Here is a 24,713-nt window from a genome sequence, read left to right on the forward strand (position 1 = left end):
TCTCCTCCCGGTCTCCTCTAGTAACACTGGCGGAGGAACGGGGGGGGGGAGCGCATTGCCCCCGGCACCATCGGGGAGGGAGGTACCATCGTGGCCGCCCCCAAAATGTGCCACACACCCTCCCCGCGCTGGGTGCCATGCCCCCACGGGTAGCGCACCGCGTCCCCAGGACGTATTCCACATTCCTGTGGGTGGGGCGCAACGTCCCAGGATGTACGCCGCACCCCCGCAGGTTGCATGTCATGCCCCCAGGACACATGCCACGCTCCCAGGGATGTGCGCCATGCCCTCGGGGCGCGTGCCATCCATGCCCCCGCCTGCTCTCAGCCCCCTGAGCTGGAGCATACAGCTTTGCCACTGTCTAGTAATACTTTTTATTGCTTCCCATTTCAATTCCCATATCAAATTTTGTTTGAGAGAGTGGGGGGTCAGTTCTGGATGGGCAAGGAGTAGGGTTTTTGGTTTTTTTAATAGGACTAATATTATGTGTCTTTGCTATGGGGAAAATTATAATTGGACCGTTAACGTACACACACAACCATGTTCTGCTGCTTCTTTCGATCATACTATAGCTGCTGTAATACTGCAAGTTCCCATGTTGAGAGGCTGCCCAGATTTACTGTAAATGTCCCAAAGGCGGCACAATGCATATAAAAGATTTAAAGTCTGCTACAGGGCTGTGCTCACTGTTGCTTTTTGCTCTGCCCTGTCACAAAACTGACTCTTGGGACGATTGCCCTGGTATTGGGAAGAATTATTTGCAGTTGCCCTGAGACAGAAATACTCTTCTGTGGAGAATTCAGTTTAAAGTTCCTTTTTTTATAGTTAAAATGAAAACTGCTGCTTTGTGACTGCCTCATATGTCATGTAGGTTTTAGAAGACATTGAGAAACTAGATATCTGATAAAAAGGCTTTTTATTATTATTTAAGGAAGGGGAATGAGCCAATGTATGTGTGTCTGATTTGTTTGTTTTTAAGTTCATCATTATGTCTCCTTAATAGACAAATTTTTGGAAAATCTGAAGGCATTTTGGGGAAATACCTCCTTTTCTACAAAGAAGAAATGAACATGTCCCTTGTATTGAGTAGAGGCATTGTGATACTCTGGCACATTTGATTTCCAACAGAAATGCCATAATTTCATTAGTGTGGTCAATTAACCTCCCTTCTGTTTGATTTTTTTTTTTTTTACTTATCTAGGGAAAACATCCGTAGAATAATTTAAAAATGGGGATGCACATCATATGAAATTCAACATGCACATAATTTATGCTTGCAGTTCCTAACATTGAGGATCTGCAAGGCACTTAGTGGAGTTTGCATGAATAACTGAGGCTGGGGTGGAAAAGCAAACTGCTCCATTGTTTTCTTTAATTTATTTCTTTAATTTGTATACCGACTTATACCTGTAGATCTCAGGGCGGTTCACAAAACAAAACCACAATATAAAAACAGAAAATACAAAATCTATGAAAGGGACTTGTTTTGCAAAAGCTTAATACCTGGGAAATGTTTGGTCTATATGGAAAGATTTGTAAATTTGTGCCTTTTTTAAAAAAACAAACAAACCCCACTCTGATCAAAGTTCTGAGCACCTAAGGATGCTGAATTTTCTTTCCTTGGGGAAACAGTTGCGGCAGCTTTCAGTTTTTTTATTTGTTTATGCCCCTGCCCAAGTTTGTTTATGGTGGGTCCACTGTCAAAATTTTCTTACTGTGAGTGGCAGTGTATCTGTTGGTTCAGTTGGTGAGCGATAATGATCTGCAAAGAAACCTGGAGCCTGAAGGCATTGGCCTGATCACACATCACAAAATGCAAGCTTATTCATTGTGTCAAAAATTCATTTTTGTCTGTGCTGCTGAAATAACTGCCAGTATAATTCTGTGAGATTAAGCCCCTCCATTGCCTGACTTTATGCATCTCAAGGCCATGAAAGCTTTTGCTGAGATAAATTTGTTAGCCTTTAAGGGTACCACAAGATTTTTGGTTTTTTATTCATTTAGTAGCCATCTCTCCCTAGAGCAGGGATGGGAATGTGTGGCCTTCGGATGTTGTTGAATTGCAACCATAGCTGTCAACTTACAGATTTGAAAATAAGGGACCAGCAGCCTTGAAAATAAGGGACCAGCAGCCAAAATAAGGGACCTCACCTGTTCCACGCACCCCAGTCTTCCTGTCCTTCTGCAGTCTGGTCAAACTCATGCTGGGTAGCTTCAAGAACACTGTCCAACCAACTTTGTAACCAGAGGTTCAACTAAATAGAATCTGAATCACATGCACCACAAGGCCTGTGCAGCCTCAACTTAAGATGGCTCCCCGGCCTGGCTTTGCACTGCAAAGTTTGCAGCAGCACGTGCAACAAAATGGTGCCCAGCATTCAAAAAACCCCTCAGCTTGCATTAACTAGCCACACACAAGGCATGCAAGCTCCACCCCCCAGTCATTCTTAGACTTCTTATTGGGTGAGCAACACAGCCAAGCAACACAGTTGGAGCCTCCCTGCTCCCTGGCCGGCAGGGAGGGAGGGAGGGAGAGGAGCTGCTTCCTTTGAAATTTAAGGGACATCATTTAAGGGACATTTAAGGGACATCCATCAATAAGGGACAGCAGCGGGACATGGCGCTGGAATAAGGGGCCGTCCCTTCAAATAAGGGACACTTGACAGTTATGATTGCAACCCCTGTCATCCCTCATGAACTCGCACTAGCTACAATGGCCGCTGGTGTTCAACAAGACCTAGAGGCTTACAGGTTCCTCACAGTTACCCCTAGAGATCAGGAGAAGCAGGAACAGTTCATTCTTAAGGGCAGAGAAGGTAACCAGAAAGAGATGGTGGGAGAAATGTATATTGTAAAACTGTCACCGCCCATCCTCCCCTTTGTCTACCTTGATCTCCTCTTAACTACTCTGTCTGTTTCCAAGAGAGCCTACAGATTTCTCAATATTTTATTTTTATTAATTACATTTTATGCCACCTTTATATTCCAGTGAGCTGGAGGTGGTGTACATGGTTCTTCTCCTTCCCATTTCATCCTCATAACAACTCTCTGAGGTAGGTTAGGCTAAGAGCTTTGTAGCTTCTGAATCCCTTGCCTTGCTTTTATACTTTGCAATCATGACTTCTGGACTGTGTGCTTTGCTGCCAAACCTGTACTATCGCTGTAAGGGAGCGGGTGGTGCTGTGGTCTAAACCATTGAGCTTCTTGGGCTTGCCGATCAGGAGGTCAGCGGTTCGAATCCCTGCAATGGGGTGAGCTCCCGTTGCTCTGTCCCAGCTCCTGCCAACCTAGCAGCCTGAAAGCACGCCAGTGCAAGTAGATAAATAGGTACCGCTGTGGCGGGAAGGTAAACGGCGTTTCTGTTAGGGCTGTCTTAAACATATGCAGCGCCGGGGTGCAAAGATCCGCCCAGTGGTTGCCCAGAGTTGTCGGCCATTTTAGGGGGGGCCCCCAAAGTTGACCTTTTTAAAGGAAAGGTTGTTGGGCTCCTGGGGGTTGGGCAACCAACAGAAGCAGCAAAGGAGCCCAGTGCAACAAACCAGCCCGAGATGTCGGCGTCAGCGACCGAGCAAAGCCAGGCACCTTGTGGTATAAGTAGCATGTGCTGGGTGGGCCTCTCCATGCCCTACGCCAATCTCAGGCACGCAGGAGGGTGGAGCTGGCCAGCCGCCTCAGCATCTCACTGGCTTGGTTGCCCCCAAACTTGTGGCACAGAGCTGCCCGCAGCAGAAGAGCCCGACGTGGCGCTTCGACCGATGGGTGGGCTCTTCCCCGGACTCAACTCTTGGGCCCTGGACTCTCGGTCTGACGCCCCTGGGAGCCCAGCGCCCGGGTGCCCCGCACCCCTAGCGCCTATGGGTAAGACGGCCCTTGTTTCTGTGCCTCTGGCTTCCGTCACAGTGTCCCGTTGCACCAGAAGCACATTAGTCATGCTGGCCACATGACCCGGAAAACCTGTCTGCGGACAAATGCTGGCTCCTTGGCCTGAAAGCGAGATGAACGCTGCAACCCATAGTCACCTTTGAGTGAACTCAACTGTCCAGGGGTCCTTTACCTTTTTTACGGTTGCTACCTTGAGCAAGCGAGAACCCCTGTTGTCAGTGGCGTAGCCTGGGTTGTCAGCACCCGGGGCAAGGCAAGTAATTTGCACCCCCTAACCCGTGGATTTGCGCCCCCTAACCCTAACCCCCAGATGTTGCGCCCGGTGCGGCCGGGCCCCCCTGCACCCCCAAGCTACGCCACTGCCTGTTGTGTTTTGCACAGGAGCAAAACAAGAGGTTTCTCTTTACGGAAAGAGTTTATGTTGTACCTCCATAATCATCTTTGTGAAGAGGTTCTCTCCCCCCTCAAAAAAAGAGGCACGAACCTGACTTTCCTTGTTCTTCTTCTTTGCCTCTGCCTAGGCCTATCACAATCTGGATAATAATAGCAACAGTAATAAATCAGTGCCCCCCTGCTGTTTTTATAAATGTTAATCAAATCTGTTAAATGCTTGACAAGTTGTTTCCCTACCAAATTATCATTTTAAGTCATTACTTGATTAAAGCAAGAAAATAAATCTTTTTTCATAAAAAGGATGTATTAGAAACAACATGTGGGCATGTTAATCACTTTTTTACCACAGCAGAAAAAAATTACACGTGCATTAAAAAAAAAAGCTAGATATTAATATTTACAACCGGGGTGGAGGAGTTTTTCTTCTTTGGCAATCCCTCGTAGCCAAGTAAGATTGTCTTCTATAAACACGGTTTTAACAATGAGTCCATAAGTGACAGTAGAGGCCAATTCTGGATCCACACGTCCTTCCACAGTGGGGACATTGGTTTCCGGGGGGGGGGGGGGGGAGAGTTGATCACGGTGTGGATTTGCCAATCGTGCCTTCCTCTTAGCACGTTTCTCCCTTGCGTCCTGAGTTCGAGTGTCTTCAAAGATGAGTGCCACAACCCCAGAGTCGTCTGCGACTGGACCTAATGGTCAGGGGTCCCTTTGCCTTTACCTCGGTTTAAGAACAGCCCTGTTTATGAACTATTTGGTATAAGAACTTTGCAAAACCAGAAGTAGTGTCCTGATTGGCGAACTTTACCTCAGTCTACTAACGGAAGCCAAACAGTGGAAGGGCACTGCCGGCAGGAGGCCTCATTCGGGAAAGCGCACCTCGGTTTAAGAACAGTTTCGGTTTAAGAACAAACTTCCAGAATGGATTAAGTTTGTAAACCAAGGTGCCAGTGTAATGAGTTAGATATTAGTCTGTAGCTCTTGGACCACACCATCATGCAAAGAGATCTATTTGCATGTTACAATGTAGTGCCAGTAGAAACATTTTTCATTTCTTGTTGAGTACAGTAGGTTTGTTCCTGGCTAAAAGTGAATATATAATTAATGTGAGGCTTTTATAATGTAAATAATATATGGCAATGAATGATCTTTTAATTAATACACTTTGTGTTTTATTTAAAACGTGTTTTAGAACCATTGGTGTGTAGGGAAGAGTAGCAAGGCCACGTCCTTGGGGTCAAAATGTTCTTTGGTCCTGACCAGTGGCGTAGCATGGGGGGTGCAGGGGGGCCGGCCGAACCGGGCGCAACATCTGGGGGTTAGGGTTAGGGGGCGCAAATCCATGGGTTAGAGGGCGCAAATCCACGGGTTAGGGGGCGCAAATTACTTGCCTTGCCCCGGGTGCTGACAACCCACGCTACGCCACTGGTCCTGACCCTCTCCACAGGCCCCACATGTGTGGATGTCTACACAGAGTTTAGACCACAATCCCTAATGGGCCATAAATCCCTTGAGCCTTGGATCCCTGTGTGACAAATAGCTGTGCATTTGGGGAGTCCCCTTGCCTGTCGTATAGTATGCAGCGCAGGCTGCATTCCTGTGCCATTTAATGCAGCTCACGGCATCCAGACAGAGAAGACTTCGCTGTTTATTAGGGGATATATAATCATTTAAGCCTGACTAAGCTTCAAAGCCCTAATGCGGGTGTTTGGCCAACAGAAATGAGATGTAAATTTGCACTGAATAGCCACTGATTACAGAAAGATGATTAATGAAAGATTTGAAATTGATTTATGGCTGCAGTTGTCAAGGCCTTCACCACGATTGTAATATTATCTGCGTGAAAAGCTCTTGGCAAATTAGAGACAAGGGAGGCAGGGTGAAATAACAGGTTTTCTGTCAAAGGACCGCTGCATTGTGCGGTTCTGTTGTCTGGTCTTGAATGACACAGGGCTGAGGCCTTTTGTTTTGTGTGCCAAAAGATTGCAGCATACAGAGAAGCCTATGTTTTCTAAAGTACTGTGAGAGCTGAAGACCAGTGTTTTGTCACAGCATTTTCCCTTAAAGGGCCTGCAACTAATCCCCCCCCCATTTTTTTTTTTGGTCTCTCCCAGGCAATATGAGAAACTAACCGACAATAAGCTGAAGTATGTTTTTCAGGAAACTTTGGGGGAAGAGTCTTGGTGTATATTCAGCATTTGTGTGTAATCCCTTTTCAAGCCCACAGCTGAGATACCCAAGAGCAATAAATTTTGACTACCCTTACTGACCACTGGTCCTGTTAGCTAGGGATGATGGGAGTTGTAGCCCCAAAACAGCTGGAGGGCCAAGTTTGGCCATCACTGGCTGAATATTGTTCAGCAGGTTCCTCTGCTTTCCCAAAAGAACAGAGAACATACTCTCCAACATTTCTCCAATGAAAATATGAATGTCCTATTCCATAACAATAACAATAACAATAACAATAGCAATAATTCCATTATTTATACCCCACCCATCTGATTGGGTTGCACCAGCCACTCTGGGCGGCATCCAGTATACATACAGTGGTACCTCGGGTTACATACGCTTCAGGTTACAGACTCCGCTAACCCAGAAATAGTACCTCGGGTGAATAACTTTGCTTCATGATGAGAACAGAAATTGCGTGGTGGCGGCACAATGGCAGCAGGAGGCCCCATTAGCTAAAGTGGTCTTCAGGTTAAGAACAGTTTCAGGTTAAGTACGGACCTCCGGAACAAATTAAGTACTTAACCTGAGGTACCACTGTATAAACATAATAAAACAGTTAACTTTTTTTAAAAAAAACTTCCCTATACAGGGCTGCCTTCAGATGTCTTTTAAAGGTTGTGTAGTTACTTATCTCCTTGGCTTGGGGGTTGTATAATTCCACACCCTCTAACATTTCTTTGATGAAAACAGGGACGTCCTACTATATCCTTCAGGGACGCGAGTGGCGCTGTGGTCTAAACCACAGAGCCTAGGGCTTGCCAATCAGAATGTCGGTGGTTTGAATCCCCGCAATGGGGTGAGCTCCCATTGCTTGGTCCCTGCTCCTGCCCACCTAGCAGTTCGAAAGCACGTCAAAGTGCAAGTAGATAAATAGGTACCGCTCCGACAAGAAGGGAAACGGCGTTTCCATGCGCTGCTCTGGTTCGTCAGAAGCGGCTTAGTCATGCTGGCCACATGACCTGGAAGCTGAATGCCGGCTCCCTCGGCCGGTAAAGTGAGATGAGCGCCGCAACCCCAGAGTCGTCCGCGACTGGACCTAACAGTCAGGGGTCCCTTTACCCTTTACCTTTACTATATCCTTCAGCATTTCTCCAATGAAAATAGGGACACTCTAAGGTAAAATGGGACATCTTGGGATCAGATCAGAAACTGGGACAGCTTCTGTAAATCCGGGACTGTGCCTGGAAAATAGGGACACTTGAAGGGTTTGGAAGAATTGCCCCTGACCTTGGGCTAAGTCTGAGAAATACTGGTGAGGTCAAGGTGGGCTCTATCCAGCTTGGAGCTGGGAATGGAACCCAGAAAACAAGCCCCTGCCAACACAGCTCTTCAAAGTTGGGCGGGCAGGGCATAAAAGACTTGCTTTGCCTCTGCACCTGACAAGTACGCTGAGCCCAGAATGCTGCTTTAAAAGGAATCACATTCTCTTCCGGCTACTTTGCCACCCTTACGTTGGAAAGGGTCTTTCAAACTCACAGCACAGAGCCATTTCATGCAGTCTCAACGAGCCACTTCTTTTGAACCGGCAAAGGATGTTCTTTTTCATCAGTTTGCTCTCCAGCATTCAAGGGGAAGGAGGAGTGGGGTGGGGGAAATTCACACAAACGGCAGTGGCAAGAAAGGTGACTATTTGCCAGCTTAATATAGCTATCTGCTCCGCTGCAGACAAGCAGAATCTGAAGGAAGTCTGAAAGGCAGCACAGCCTCAAAGCTGCACCCTGTTCTCCTCCTTTTTCTAGCCGATAACTTTCCTCTTGTGGGCGAGCTGTCTGCACACCCACGTGCCTAGCCTCCAAATCAAGTCCCTTCCCTGAAGTACATGAAACGAATGAATTTTGATTGTGTTTAACTATGACCCTTGCCTAGGAAAGGGTTGATGGGACAGGAGAGCAGATGAGGCTTGCTACCAATCTGGGTGCCGCAGCGTTGAAAAGTGTGCCCTGTTTTATAAGGGTGGGGGGTTGGTGCAGGTCGGAAAGTGGTTTTTAAAAATTGCAGGGAAAAAGATCTTCTGCAGCAGTGCTCCCGAGAAATGTGTAAGGATAGCAGGGGAGGTTAATGAGAATCTGAGCCTGGAGGCAAGCTGGAGTATTAGTCAGGCCTCCAACTTAAATGCTAGGTTTGGTCCCTTGATATTCAGTATGTACCTGGCATTCCATGGTATAAATGAGCAAATTCTATTGGGCACTATGAGCAGGTCTTATCAGATCTTTTTTTTAAAAAAATTGAGAAAACTTAATCCATATTTTAAATATTTATGATTCTGAGCTGTTGCAATATCTTTTTTTTAAAAAAAAAAGTCCCATATTCCATCTGGTGTTTTTTGCTTAATATTTCATAAGTTTTATTAATACGAAGCCCAGTCTAGTTGGGGAAAATATTTTACTTATCGTGTGCAGTGTGCCTGTGCCAAATATTCTGGCTTTGTACAATTGGTCCCTTTCGCTGTGTTTTTCGGAGCAACATCTGCTCAGCTTCAATTGGATTTTCCAGTTAACTCTAATTGGAAGTTGGGGTGCAGTTGGATGCAAGCTGGCCCTGAAAAGGGGGCAGACTTTTCAGTGTTGATAAAGGCCAAGGTGAGGCACACACCCATTTTGTGGAGACTCAAAACAAATAAACAAGCAAACCCGGATGACCGATGCCTGGGGGAAGTCCAGATTTGGAGGTTGAAAGCGGGGTTTCCATGCAGCCAGTGTATTGTTATGAATCTGGGGGTGAAAGATTCCAAATGAAGCTAGTGGTAGAATTTATGTGTGGGACGGGGGTGGCGCTGTGGGCTAAACCACAGAGCCTAGGGCTTGCTGATCAGAAGGTCGGTGGTTCGAATCCCCGCGACGGGGTGAGCTCCTGTTACTCGGTCCCTGCTCCTGCCAACCTAGCAGTTCGAAAGCACACCAGTGCAAGTAGATAAATAAGTACTGCTCCGGCGGGAAGGTAAACGGTGTTTCCGTGCACTGCTCTGGTTTGCCAGAAGTGGCTTAGTCCTGCTGGCCACATGACCTGGAAGCTGTCTGCGGACAAATGCCGGCTCCTTTGGTCAGTAAAGCGAGATGAGCGCTGCAACCCCAGAGTTGTCCGTGACTGGACTTAACGGTCAGGGGTCCCTTTACCTTTTGGAATTTATGTAGGTTTGGTGTATTAAAGCCAGGAGATAGCTAGACTTGTGTATTTAGGATAGACCCAAGTGTGTATTTGAGCCATGCTAGACCTTGCCAATCCTTTAATTAAGCCAAGTGGTAGAGCTGACTAAGGCAGCACTGGCAAACTGTGTGAGGTGTTAGATTGGGGTAATGGCTTATTAGCAATATCACAGAATCATAGAATCGTAGAGTTGGAAGAGACCATGAGGGTCATGTATAGCAACCCCCTGCAATGCAGGGATCTTTCACCCAATATGGTGCTTGAACCCATGATCCAGAGATTAAGAGTCTCTACCAACAGAGCTATCCAGTACCAGGGATCAAAGAACCTCACCATAGTGGGCAAAACGGTGAGACCCCTTTGACTGGAGAGATAAAAGCCAAGAGCTTAAAGAAAGGAGGGGAAGTGATGTGGGCAGAAGCTTAGTGCAGAGTGTCGGGAGTTAAGCAGCAGAATTAGAAGCAGTTAAAAGCAGTGGGCAGGGGAGAAAAGGACAAATAGCAACATTTGAGAATGATGGGGTTGGAGTCTGCTTAAAAGCCAGAGCCTCTTGGCGTTCTGTGGACCCCTCCTACATAGGCTCAGCTTAGGGTTGCGGGTGGTACTGTGTTCTAAACCACTGAGCCTCTTGGGCTTGCCGATCTGAAGGTCTGCGGTTCAAATCCCCGCAATGGGGTGAGCTCCTGTTGCTCTGTCCCAGCTCCTGCCAACCTAGCAGTTCGAAAGCACACCAGTGCAAGTAGATAAATACTTCCCGCTCCGGCGGAAAGGTAAATGGCATTTCCGTGTGCTCTGGTTTCCGTCACGGTGTTTCTGTTGTGCCAGAAGCGGTTGAGTCCTGCCGGCTACATGGACCAACGTCAGCTCCCTCGGCCTGAAAGCGAGATAAGCACCACAACTCCACAGTCGCCTTTGACTGGATTTAACTGTCCAGGGGTCCTTTACACCATTTTACCTTTAGGCTCATATTGTATATATGTGTAGATGACCATATATCATAAAGATACCACAGTCTCCGCTGTGCTCCATTTTTGGAACTCCCTGGAATATCTCACTGGAGCAAATAAAAAGGTAAAGGTACCCCTGCCCGTACGGGCCAGTCTTGCCAGACTCTAGGGTTGTGCGCCCATCTCACTCAAGAGGCCAGGGGCCAGCGCTGTCCGGAGACACTTCCGGGTCACGTGGCCAGCGTGACATCGCTGCTCTGGCAAGCCAGAGCCACACACGGAAACGCCGTTTACCTTCCCGCTAGTAAGCGGTCCCTATTTATCTACTTGCACCCAGGGGTGCTTTCTAACTGCTAGGTTGGCAGGCGCTGGGACCGAACGACGGGAGTGCACCCCGCCGCAGGGATTCGAACCGCTGACCTTTCGATCGGCAAGCCCTAGGCGCTGAGGCTTTTACCCACAGCGCCACCTGCGTCCCAACTGGAGCAAATAGGGTGCACCATGTACCCCTTGGAGAAAAAGATGGGATGTAGATGCAATAAATAAGCTCATCTTCTTACCTGCTTAAGATAGCTGGTGGGCCGGCCAGAAGCACGTATCAGTTGCCAGTGTGGCACCCAGAGATCTCCATGTGGTTGCAGTTGGACTCGCACCAGTAACACAACGCTCCTGGCGCCTGACTAATTTCTATCACTGAGCAGGGCACAAAGGGATAGAGTGAGCAAAGGCTTTTGGGTGGCACGGAGACTTGCCATCCTAGCTTAAACATGTCAGAAACCCATGATTTGGGTTGCCAATGTGGGTGACTGGGTAAACTGCGACTGGGAGGAGTTCTGATGGACTAGCTTGAAAGAAATGCACTGCTTGTGTACTGGGGTTGGGTCAAAGTGTCTTTGTGTTGTCATCTGTGTTTGATGATCGTCTCCTTTGGGAGGGATACTTTTGTGATGACAGTGGTACCTTGGGTTAAGTACAGTGGTACCTCGGGTTACATATGCTTCAGGTTACATACGCTTCAGGTTAGACTCCACTAACACAGAAATATTACCTCGGGTTAAGAACTTTGCTTCAGGATGAGAACAGAATGGACCTCCGGAATGAATTAAGTACGTAACCCGAGGCACCACTGTACTTAATTCATTCCAGAGGTCCATTCTTAACCTGAAACTGTATTTAACCTGAAGCACCACTTTAGCTAATGGGGCCTCCTCCTGCTGCTGCTGCTGCATGATTTCTGTTCTCATCCTGAAGCAAAGTTCTTAACCCAAGGTACTATTTCTGAGTTAGTGGAACCTGTAACCTGAAGTGTATGTAACCTGAAGTGCATGTAACCTGAGGTACTACTGTACACACCTGTGGTCAGGTGTGTTGTGTATGTTTCTTGGGGGTGGGTTAGTGTTATGAATCTGGGGATATAATGGCCTGTTGGGCTCATTCAACCGGCCAAGGGTCATTTCATATTTCTGGTGAGGGGGTGGGGCAGATCCATGGTTTCCTGATGCGTGGACCTGTGTGATGCACACTTTTGCAAACCAAAATGCATTTGCCAGCCAAAAATGTATGGAGAAAATTCTGCACTGCCCCTGATGCACTGGGTAAATCGGGACACACACACACAGACACAGACACAGACACACACACACACACACACACACACACAATCAGTCTGAATCAGTTGATGTCACCGTTAAACCAAATACAGATGGAAGACAAACCACACTATGAGTCATTAATACTTAATATACTGCTAGTCTGCCCCAGAAAAGGAGAGTACATCCATTTTCATATTTGGGCAACTCGCTTACCTCCATCACGCGGCAGCAAAATTAGCTATGAATGGTGGGGCGGTGGGCAGGTTCATATCCTAAATTTGGATTTTAATAAACTCCTTCAGCCTTGATAGTTGAGGCGTCTCTTGTCCTCTAGCAGGGTAAGCAGCCAGCCAGTTTCCCACCTTTACAAATTGTACCTAGCCATTCAAGCAAACATTTGCCTTGACAGGAGATGTTTTTGCAGCCAGCATTTTAAAATTAGCACTTGAACCTGAGGCTGGTCTGCCACATGCTGTGTGCCTTGTATTTTTAGTAGTACGTGTGATATCTTTGTCTTTATCACTGTGCATTTATATCTGAAGTGAATAGCGTGGTTGGCAGGGGCTGTGAGGCTCCCTCCCTCCCGTTAACTCACTCGCTGTTTTTCGCCCCTGAACGTGTACGATTCAGAAATAGGCCTCGCTTATATAAATGATTTAACACCAGGTAATTGAAATGCATGTATGTTTTCCTTCTCAGGTTGTTAGAGACTTGGAAGAAACATTTAGCATCAAATTAATGTCACATGTTCTGGGGTTTAATCTCATAGATAGTTAAATTACGGATCTTGCAGTCATGTGGCGCTCAGACAAATTGAACTGGGTAAAAGCCCTTCAAGTCTGCTGCAGTTTCTTTTTATGTTATGTGGCGCCCTAGCTGGTTTTTCTTTTAAATCACTTTTCTGATTGTGAACGTATGGCACTCCCTGCCATTGGATGGGCAGTGTGCCTCTAGTGTAGAGCTATCAATCAATCAATCAATCAATCAATCAATCAGTCATTCAATAAGGGCAGGTCCTATGAATGGCTATTAGCCATGGTAGTTAAATGGATCCTCCAAATCCAGCGGTCTTAGGTAGAGCAGATTGGGATCATCAACCTGGGAAGCTAGCCCATCTAGGAAAAGAAAAATTCTGATCCTAAACCTCTGATGCTTTGAGGGAGATCTTTGGGAAAAGAAAAGGCGTAAGGCGTGAGTCCTACACAAATCTGGAGTGGAGCCCCTAAGATGTCTGGATGGCATTTCGTATGCCTCCTTCTCAGGGGCACAGGAAGGGGGACGGGGTGTGTGTGATAAAATCTCCCCTGGCCAGATTGCTGTGCTGCCCCCCCCCCCCGGGCGCTGATCGCCCACCCTGGGCGCCAATTGCCATGCTAATCACTCCCAGTGGCTGCCGGCCACTGGCTCTGCACTGTCCGCCCACTGCCTCCCCCCACAGATGTAGGGTGGAAGAGGCCCCGCGGTTCGCCCTGCCCCTGTGGGCGGTTTGCCGTGCCCTAGGTCCCTGAGAGGCTTTGAAATATACTCAGAGTCCAGAGTGGATTTCATGCTCTTTATTCAGCTCATAGTGGTGAGGAGGAATGGAAGTTCCCCCAGAATGTCTGCTTTATATACAGTGGTGCCTCGCAAGACGAAATTAATCCGTTCCGTGAGGCTCTTCGTATAGCGGTTTCTTCGTCTTGCGAAGCAAGCCCATTGACAGCTTAGCGGATTAGCGCTATTAGCAGTATAGCGGCTTTTAGCGATCAGCTGTTAAGCGGCTTATCAGCGGATCAGCTGATAAGCGGCTTAGAGGCTTAGGAAAAGGGGGGGAAAGGGGGGAAAAACCCGCAGGAACTCACAAGACATTTTCGTCTTGCAAAGCAAGCCCATAGAGAAATTCGTTTTGCGAAGCGCCTCCAAAACGGAAAACCCTTTCGTCTAGCGGGTTTTCCGTCTTGCGAGGCACCACTGTACATTATTTACACAATGGACCCCACGTGATTGGCTAATTCCGGGATTCTCCTGTAGACCAATCAGGTTGCGGATTCACTTCTACCTGGAGCTGGATTGGGTGGCTCCTGTGGACCAATCAGACTGCTGCATTCTGGGTCCTATTGTTCTAGGACCAATCAGACTGCTGCATTTTGGATCCTATTCAACTCAGTACATAACAGGCTTCCTCCACCGCTGGTCCTTCTGGTAACTCCTGCAGGTTGGTCAAAGCTGGTGCCAAACGCATTGCTCTGTTTTCTTTTGGACCAACTCAGCGAGGCCGAGAGGGGAATCTTGTCGTCTGGACAGCCCAGGAGCTCCATACACACTGCCCAGGCTTGCATTCTGGGAAGATCGTTTTGGTGCAGCACTGGTTTGACTTAACCCCCAGAGGATCCCTCCATTGTCTCTTCGGACAGATGGAAGCCAAGCAGGTGATAAGAACAGGGCTGCTGCCTCCAAGGCCTGCTTGTGGATTTTTTCTGGAAGCCTTTGACAGGCAAGTGTTGGAAATGGAATCAGGGTGCTGAACGAGAGAGATTTTTAGCCTGAGTAGTGATTTCATTTCATTTAAAAGCATTCATATGCTGTTTAGTATTTAAAAAACCTATAAGCAGTGTACAGTCCCAAAACAAACGAATGATATATCACTGAAACAAAAATACAACCTAAAACCAGCAGCGGCGTAGCGTGGGTTATCAGCACCCGGGGCAAGGCAAGTAATTTGCGCCCCCTAACCCGGGGCAAGGCAAGTACAGTAATTTACTCTCCCAAGCAGCAGCAGCAGCGAGGCTTCTCTTTCCCCCGCGCTCTCCCGGAGCTGCCTCTTTTCTTTCCTTTTTTCCCTTTCTCCAAGGCTTTTCCCTTTCTCTCCTTAATTGATTCCCCCTCCACACCGCGGCGTTTCCTGGCTGCTTCCCCCCCCTTCCCCTCTCTCTCCTCCTCGCTCTGCTTGCCTTGCCCTGCCCTGCCTGAGGGCGCCCTGAGGAGACTCCGCTCTCCTTTCTGTCCAGGCGAGGTAGAGAAAAGGGGGGAAAGTCTCTTTCCGCCCCCTCGCCAGACTCCCTGCTCGGTGCGGCCAGTGGAGAGAGAGCCGCAATTACCATACAGCTCCTCTCCCTCCACTTCGCCAAGCTGTCAAAGCCCGGCAGCAGCGGCAACGGCAGCAGCAGGCGCAGCCAGACCCCCGCCAGCCAGCCAGCCCACCCGCCCGCCCGGCTTCCTCTCCTTTTTTTGCCCGCGGCAGAAGGCTTTGCTCTCCCCCTTCTGCGACCTCCTCGCCAAGCCGAGCGAGCGCGGGCTCCCTAACCCGTGGATTTTAGTAGGGGCAGAGAGCTGCTAGTGCGAGTGCGCCCCCCGCCCAAGTTGCGCCCGGTGCGGCCGGCACCCCTGGCACCCCCCATGCTACGCCACTGAAAACCAGTATAGCAGCAATGTTAATAAGCACCTTCTTATTACATTGAAAAGTTTCATAGCCGTTTAATCCATTCAATGGCTGGTGATTCCTTCTCTTTTATTTCATTTAAAGCGAGCTGATGTTTGGCATGTTAAACCTTTTACAGTTGGTGGGTAGTCATAGAAGTCTCGGGAGGTAGCTGTAGTCTTGTTTGTTCTGCAGATACGAATGGCTTAGTGGTGGGAGGCGGACTAGAAGTTGCTGTCCTGCACTGAGATAGGAATCAAGGTACAATAATAGGGAAAGGTCAGGGTGCCTTGATAAGATCTTGATGGCCTCCCTTGTGGGTTTGCAGAGATAAGCAGCCTTCACTCACTAGCAACAGTAGCAGCAGCAGCAGCTGCTTTTTCATCTCATTTCCTTCTCAAGTAACTTTGCAGCAAAGCCAGACGCGAGAGAAAGGGGCAGTTCTTTTCATCTCTGCGGAATATTCTGTTCAAAATGGCTGGTGGCAAGACCTCTGCTCCCCTTTATATGTTGTTGCTAGGCAGATCTGAAAATTTGAGACCCATGCTCTCCTCCCCCTCCAGCTTTTTAAGAAGAATCCTGTTAGCTCAGGCACCCCGAAACTCAGCCCTCCAGATGTTTTTGGACCACAACTCCCATCATCCCTAGCTAACAGGACGAGATGTAGTCCCAAAACATCTGGAGGGCTGAGATGGGGTATGCCTGGGCTAGCCAGACCAAGGGTCCATCTATTCCAGGGGTGCGGAAGCTTTGGCTCTTCAGACCTTGCAGCTTCCATCATTCCATCCTGAACACAGACTCAGTTGGGTTACAGACTCTGCTAACCTGGAAGTAGTACCTCGGGTTAAGAACTTTATCTCAGGATGAGAACAGAAATCACCTGGCAGCAGTGCAGCAGCAGTGGGAGGCCCCTTTAGCTAAAGTGGTACCTCAGGTTAAGAAAGGTTTCAGGTTAAGAATAGAACAGTGTTTTGTCACAGCATTTCCCCTTAATGGGCCTGCAACTAAACTCCCCCCCCCCCATTTTTTTTGTCTCTCCCAGGCAATATGAGAAACTAACTGACAATAAGCTGAAGCATGTTTTTCAGGAAAGTTTGGGGGAAGATTCTTGGTGTATATTCAGCATTTGTGTGTAATCCCTTTTCAAGACCACAGCTGAGATACCCAAGAATAATAAATTTTGACTACCCTTACTGATAACTGGTTCTGTTAGCAAGGGATGATGGGAGTTGTAGTCCCAAAACAGCTGGAGGGCCAAGTTTGGCCATCGCTGGATGAATATTTGTCAGCAGGTTTCCCTGCTTTTCCAAAAGAACAGAGAACATACTCTCCAACATTTCTCCGATGAAAATATGGATGTCCTACTCCATAACAGCCTCGGTCCAGTATACCTGAAGGAGCGTCTCCACCCCCATCATTCTGCCCGGACGCTGAGGTCCAGCGCCAAGGGCCTTCCAGTGGTTCCCTTATTGCAAGAAGCAAAGCCACAGGGAACCAGGCAGAGGGCCTTCTCGGTAGTGGCGCCCGCCCTGTGGAACCCCCTTCCAGCAGATGTCAAAGCGATAAACAACTACCTGACATTCAGAAGACATCTTAAGGCAGCCCTGTTCAGGGAAGTTTTTAACGTGTGATATTTTACTGTATTTTTGGTTTCTATGGAAGCCGCCCAGAGTGGCTGGGGAGGCCCAGCCAGATAGGCGGGGTATAAATAATAAATTATTATTATTATTATAACAATAGCAATAATTTCATTACAGTGGTACCTTGGGTTACATACACTTCAGGTTACAGACTCCACTAACCCAGAAACAGTGCTTCAGGTTAAGAACTTTGCTTCAGGATGAGAACAGAAATCGTGCTCCGGTGGCGCGGCAGCAGCAGGAGCCCCCATTAGCTAAAGTGGTGCTTCAGGTTAAGAACAGTTTCAGATTAAGAACGGACCTCCAGAACGAATTAAGTACTTAACCCGAGGTACCACTGTATTCCTTTAGATCAGGCCCCCACATCCACATGCATTCCTCGCAGAAATAAATTGCTTGCTGGGCTGACTGGTGTTCAGGAGGCTGTAAATGAGCCCTCACAATGTCTGTAGCCATTTCCACAGCTGCTTCAACCAGATGCGGAGAGTAGCTTTCTGTTGGATTGCAACCACTTGCCTGCTCAGCCTCTGGCAACATCTGACCACTTCTGGCCGCGGCAGAGTGGAGCACGACAGCTGTAGCAAATATCCCTTGGCCAGAAGGAGACAGGTAGTGCGATGAGTGAGCAGTTGTGCAGACTGCAGAGAAGGCAGGTGGGAGACTCTTCTCAAGTGGCTGTTACAGGAATTTTTATAATGCTCACACACAGTGTCTTCTCAAAACACCACATCACACACTGCACCACACAATTTCCAATGCTGCTCTGCTCAGGGAAAAGATGGCTACCAAAGAGGGGACTTGGGTAACTAGTAAAAGACAGGCATAATCCCTGAAACCTGGCATCAGGTAGACAGCAACCCTTTGCATAAGAGATCATCACTGGCACCCTGGCAAATGGGTGCCAGACAGGTAGTTATCCTGTGGACAATAGCAAACCATCAGGAATGGATTAGGTTCTTGGTCAGGACAAACCAGGAACTCGTAAATATTTTTTTTTATCTTACTTGATGGGTGTGAGGTGGAGGTCAAGGAAAGGATGGGGGCAAACCTGATACTCAGGTTTCTTTCACCAGAACCTCCCAATTTGTGATGTATTTGTGATGTATGCATGATGTAATTTTAGGGGTGTTGTGGGTATCTTTGTAAAACTGATAAAAGTGGGAGCCATCCTTTGTTCTGGGCTTCTTCTTGCTTCTCCCATGTGGTGGGCAACAGTCCTTTAAAATAAAGACCAGACCTACTGGCTGCTGTTTTGCTCCTATATTCCTGGCTGGTGTCTTTGTTTGATAATCCAAGTGAGGCTAAGGATTTTCCTATAACACGGCTTTGAGAAATGATATCTAAAAGTCACCCAGTGGCTTCTGGCCCTACAAAGTTCTGTTTGTGGGCTCCTTTGTGACTAGATCATTGTAAGAGGAGGAACCATTTGTTACCCATTTGTAATGTGTGTGCTTTTGATGGATCGCTACTGTGAACTAATAAACATAAGTGCCAAGTACCAAAGTAGAAGTACGCAACATGAAGATGGAAGGAATATTTGCGGCTAAGTAGTGCGGCATAAGAGAAACCAGTCAGCAAACAATGTGATTCTTCCTTAGTGGAGCTTTTATGAGAACATTTTGTTGGACACACGGCAGAGGCTGTTTGCTTCCTTATGAGTTTAACACACCACAATAAACAATTTCTTCCCCATTGTCGAGGGAGCATCAAGCTAGAACCTATAATGTATTAATTGAACAGTAATGGGGTAGTTCAGTTTTTGGTCTACGTTTAACACTTCAGTAACTGGGAAAGGAAGACCTTACCGGCAGGCATGTGGAAAACTTGGTGCCCCGTTGCCATAGGCAACTTGAAAAATTGGACCAAGTGACTGGTTCCTGGTTGCTGTAGAAGATAAGAAGCAGATTTCCCTGGCTTTCCATGTTTGCCTCTGTGTGTATGACCTGGGCATTTCTTCTTTTCATCCCCTCTGCAATTACTAACTTAATTTGAAGCGTGTGCTCCCAGGGATTCTCAGAGCAATGTGGTAGAACCTCTTTTCGTGTTACGTCTCCGCTCTGGACCGTATGACGCAGTGGTAATGATGTGCCAGCATGTGCAAAAGGGGGGAGGTGGTCAGAATTTACCCAAAAGAACAGGATTCTTCTTACTGGCAGAATCAGGTCACATTCTCTCCCTCTCCCTCTCCCCCCCCCCACCTTCCCAATTTAGCTTTTAGAATATCTGGCAGACGCCCAACTTTTGCAAACATACTTCACTTCTGCTTACTGAGGTCTAGCGCAGTTATCAACTTAGAATTACAGACATTTGCAATCTGTTTTTTAAATGGGTGCTTTCATTTTTCTTCTTTTTCTCTCCTCCCCCTCCCCCCCCCAAACGTTTAGTGGGAAGAAATTGGCGAGGTGGATGAGAATTATGCGCCGATCCACACATATCAAGTGTGCAGAGTCATGGAACAGAGTCAGAACAACTGGCTTCTGACAAGCTGGATCTCCAACAAAGGAGCCTCCCGAATCTTCATTGAACTGAAATTCACCCTAAGGGACTGCAACAGCCTTCCTGGAGGACTTGGGACTTGCAAAGAGACTTTTAATATGTATTATTTTGAATCGGATGACGAAGACGGAAGGAACGTAAAAGAAAACCAGTACATCAAGATTGATACCATTGCGGCGGATGAGAGCTTCACAGAGCTAGACCTTGGAGATAGAGTCATGAAGCTGAACACAGAGGTGAGAGATGTCGGGCCGCTGACCAAAATGGGATTTTACCTTGCTTTCCAAGATGTGGGCGCCTGCATTGCGCTGGTCTCTGTGAGGGTGTACTATAAGAAGTGCCCTGTGGTGGTTCGGAACTTGGCCATCTTCCCCGACACCATCACTGGAGCGGATTCTTCTCAGCTTCTGGAAGTCTTGGGGTCGTGTGTGAACCACTCTGTGACAGACGAACCCCCACGGATGCACTGCAGTGCCGAAGGGGAATGGCTGGTGCCGATTGGGAAATGCATGTGCAAAGCGGGCTACGAAGAGAAGAACAACACTTGTCAGGGTAAGGATTTAATGTTGGGAATAGTTTGGCTGGTATAGCTGGATGATCAGTTTTGAATGCTGTTACATATGCAGATTCTTTATGCAATGTCAGAGTGAATAGATACATTCCTTATCATAACGATGGCAGTGTTTTTATTTCATACATGCACATAGCAGCATAGATGGAACTTTTGCAGTACATCAACACCCTACCTTCTCGGATGCTGGGGGCACTGTGGTCTAAACCACTGAGCCTCTTGGATTTGCCGATCAGAAGGTTGGCGGTTCGATTCCCCGCAACGGAGTGAGCTCCTCTTGCTCTGTCCCAGCTCCTGCCAACCTAGCAGTTCGAAAGCACGCCAGTGCAAGTAGATAAATAGGTACTGCTGTGGTGGGAAGGTAAACGGCATTTCCATGCGCTCTGGTTTCCACCACGGTGTTCCATTGCACCATAAGTGGTTTAGTCCTGCTGCCCACATGACCTGGGAAGCTGTCTGTGGACAAACGCTGGCTCCCTTGGTCTAATAGCGAGATGAGCACCGCAACCCCATAGTCACCTTTGACTGGACTTAACTGTCCAGGGGTCCTTTACCTTTTTAGCTTTACCTTTTTGGTGAAGGATCTGCATGCACTCAGCCACAAGTTGTCACTTGATAAGGAACTGAGCAATGTGCACGCATGCACGAGTTAGCCCTTATTTGTCAAACTCTGACTTTCGCAATGCAAGAGTTTACACCAAGCCTCCTTAGAAGAGCTTCAGATGAGTAGGCAAGTGACATTGTTACTCAGCTTTTCTTAGATTGCTGTAAGCTGATGGCTGTGGCTGCATTTGAGTAGATGGCCATGGCTGTGTTAAGCTAGAAACAAATGTCAATTTGCCTGTGGCCACGGACAGAGTCAGCCCTAAGGAAATAACTGGATTGCAAAGGTCCAGGCACCTTGGTCTTGTTTTATGGGCTTGTGAGTACAGCTATGTTTGTGGCAGCAGCCCATGGACAGAGTAAATCATAATCTGGACCAAAATTGCACGGAAAGCAGACAAGGGCACCAACGGATTGTTGTTATCTGTCTCTCGAGTTATAGTCTGCAATTTATGTTTAGTAAGTGGTTGCTTGTCTGCACCGATAAACTCCAGGTGTGTGGAGACAGGAGTGCCTAGGTATAAAGGAAACCCATCCTTTCATGATACAAATGCACTTTGTACAAAAGTCCACTATATTCTTACAAACATTCTCGCGGTCTTCCATGGCTACCTCTGACCATCCAGTGTTCCACCAGCTGCTGCTAATAATACACTTTTTGCCGTTTTGCTTTGACTCATTGTAAATATGGCTTTGGTCTAAGTCTGGCTATATTTGCCGATTGCCCTGGAGGCTGAGTTGCTTGTGCTGTATAGATGGCTGTCCGTCGTTGCTTTGGTTGCGGTGTAACAATTTTGTTTTTACACTTGAATTATTATTTCTTGTGGGTTGTCCTGGAAATGTGATCGAAGGGCTGTATAAATTTACTTGTATTTATAAATGAGCAAATGGTTTTTTTAATGACTAAGAAGCAACAGGGTCAGTAGTGTTCTTTTAAATGTGTTAAGGATTTAGACCAAATAATGCAGTGTCTTAAGTTCAGTGTTGTGTAAGATGGCCAGAAATTTTCTCCTGCACCCCACACGAACATCTTGCCATGCAAATGGGGGTGGCATTGGGTGCTTCAAATCAGGGGCACAACTTTATCCAATCTAACAAGGAAATCTGTGAACAGATGTGTGGGCATGCATCACTTGCTGAATTGGATTGCAGATTTTGATACATTTTTGCTGTTATTTTTTTCTGGACTGCTTATTTATTGATTAAATCAAGGTATGGGTAGTTTTATGTGATTGCCAAGTTTCTTGATTTTAAAGAAATGATCAAGAAATGAAAGGACAGCACCGTGTGTGTCATCCGATTCTAAAAGTACTTGGGTATTCCTAATCTTTGACTATTCAATGAAAGGAGCGTTGGCTATATTTTACCGCTTGCAAAGCAAACAGGCAGCAGTAGTAGCACTTTTGACTGATTTGGTCATCCTTGTTCAAGTTTGCAAAATGATAGAGGATACTTTATCAAAATGTTCATGTCCATCAGAAAGCCATAAGGCCAAACAAGAGCTGTGCTGGATCAGAGCAGAAATCCATTGTCCAGTAAAACAAGAAGGCAGGCAGATATTTTCAGAAAGCCCATATGCAGGGCATATAGTCAACAATGTAACCTCCCACCCCACAAACACACAACTGGTGTTCAGATGCACACGGCCAAACCCCACATAGGTTGATAAGGATAACCTAGGAGCTTGCAGCTGAATGGGGAGACTGATATAGCTAAGAATACACATTTTAAATGTTTCCTTGGTTTTAAATGGGACAAGGACTTTGGGGAGGGGGATACTGGAATTACAAACATTTCAGCATAGCCAGTTTGTTTCATTTGCAGTATAAATGAATAACTGTGTGCCAGATTAAGGATGTGAGGTGTTGTAGATGTCTCTGAAATGTACCTGCTAGTCCATGAATAATTTTAATTACTGAAATATTTTTATCGTTTAAAAATATCACTTTTGTAATTTGTGTGGTGACTCTGTGCTAAACCACCCACTTCTTTTGTTTGCTGGAGGGCTCATAATTTAGGAGTAACTGGTCAGGATAGCATATATTCCTTAGATGTCCTCTCTTGGGCTTTGCAAAGCAATTAGCCTTGCATTCCCTTGGACCAAAACCCTGCCTAAGGTAGCAGAAGAGGCTTACGTTTGTAAATCATATGTTTCTGCAAGGAAACCATAGAATCTCATATTCCATTGTGCTTTCTGATTCTTGCTGTAATAAGGAGTGTATTATTAAAGGATTCTTACTTTTTTATCCTTGAACAATATAATAGATTGTTCTGCAATTGCTGGGAAGTGATGGCAAACTGACAGCATATGATTAGGGGTCAAAAATGTCAACTTTCATGGCAATCTGCAAAAGGTTATGTTGATGAAAGAAATATTGATTAATCAGGCTAAATCTCCAATTTTATAATGTTGAACCACAATTCACACTATTTTTGCCAGTACAGTGGTATCTCAGGTTAAGTACTTAATTCGTTCCGGAGGTCCGTACTTGACCTGAAACTGTTCTTAACCTGAAGCACCACTTTAGCTAATCGGGCCTCCTGCTGCCGCTGCTGCACGATTTCTGTTCTCATCCTGAAGCAAAAATTTTAACCTGAGGTACTATTTCTGGGTTAGTGGAGGCTGTAACCTGAAGTGTCTGTAACCTGAAGCGTCTGTAACCTGAAGCGTCTGTAACCTGAAGCGTCTGTAACCCAATGTACCACTGTACAGTGCTGTGTAGAATTGGTTTGGGATACCTGTTTTGGGTTTTTAAAATATATATATAGAGAGAGGTAGAGCACTTGGCTACTTGAAACTGTATGGCTCAGAGACTGTTTGAAGTGTCACTGAAACTGGCGATTGTTTCTCTAATGGAAGAAATGATTGCCTCAGACAGTTGTGGTCATAACCCCACCTGCGGCTTTCTTCGTTATCATGCTTGATGTTTGGAATGGCTGAATTGGGAGTCCTGGAGCAACTTCATATCCAATTCGGTATATTTTTATTTTTTTTAAAAAAAAATGGAGACAAGAACGAGTACACTTGAGATGAAATTCTGTGACTCTGAATAGTCCATTCATGTGAGTAACAGAAGGAAGATTGCACCCTAAGGTATAGTGGAAAAACAGGTCAAGTTTAGAGGATAAAAAAAACCCTAGCACGCAACATTAATTGTTCTACTGGGAGGTGATTGCGTAGCATGGAAATAAAGCATGGACGGAAAGACTCAGAGTGGAAAGGGCTGCATTTGGAAACAGCGGAGCCTAAAGGGAACATTTCCCGCCACAAATACCATGGGTGCGTTTTTTTCCGATGCACACCAAAAATGGGCTGAGACGACAGCGTATCAGTTTCCTATAAATACCATGACCTAAAGTTCCTAATTAACTTTAATTAGGAACTTTCCACAGCATATTTGCTGAATTGTTGGTTTCGGCGGAGCTGTGTATTATTTGCCTGGATATTTATAATTTGGCAATTCGTCCAAATTTAGCAATTTGCTTTGCTTATGCACCAAGTTTTCCTATGGAAACTGTGGGAAACGTACTTATGATATCACACACTGCTAATTAATTTGACTGCTAACGTTGTGGCCTCTTGCCACTCCCCTGGATGCCTGTTAAGTGAGGTGGAAAAGCTTTACATAGTTGCGTCTTGTCTCTTGGGCTACAAGTGGCTATTGCAAATATGCGAGGACCGGTAGCTTTTTAATGATTTGTTGGCAAGTCTGGTTTTAGTTCCCTGGAGATCCTCAAGGCTCTCGTCAGTGCTTAGGTTTGCTGTTGAGCTGCTTTGAGTAGAAGAAAACACACCCAAGTTGCTTCCTGGTATAT

At 46.6% G+C, this 24,713-nt stretch overlaps 1 protein-coding gene across 9 annotated transcripts in view; it reads left to right on the plus strand.

Annotated features, from left to right (window-relative positions):
- EPHA5 (EPH receptor A5) overlaps positions 1–24,713 on the plus strand; it is a 248,584-nt gene that overhangs the window by 34,011 nt on the left and 189,860 nt on the right. For all 9 annotated transcript variants that reach the window (XM_083709143.1, XM_083709144.1, XM_083709148.1 and 6 more), the window contains exon 3: positions 19,612–20,275. In XM_083709143.1, coding sequence (XP_083565269.1) covers positions 19,612–20,275 — 664 coding nt within the window. The remainder of the gene's footprint in view (positions 1–19,611; positions 20,276–24,713) is intronic.

This window comes from Podarcis gaigeae, assembly GCF_964106915.1.
Source record: "Podarcis gaigeae genome assembly, chromosome: 13".
In the NCBI taxonomy this organism is placed as follows: domain Eukaryota; kingdom Metazoa; phylum Chordata; class Lepidosauria; order Squamata; family Lacertidae; genus Podarcis; species Podarcis gaigeae.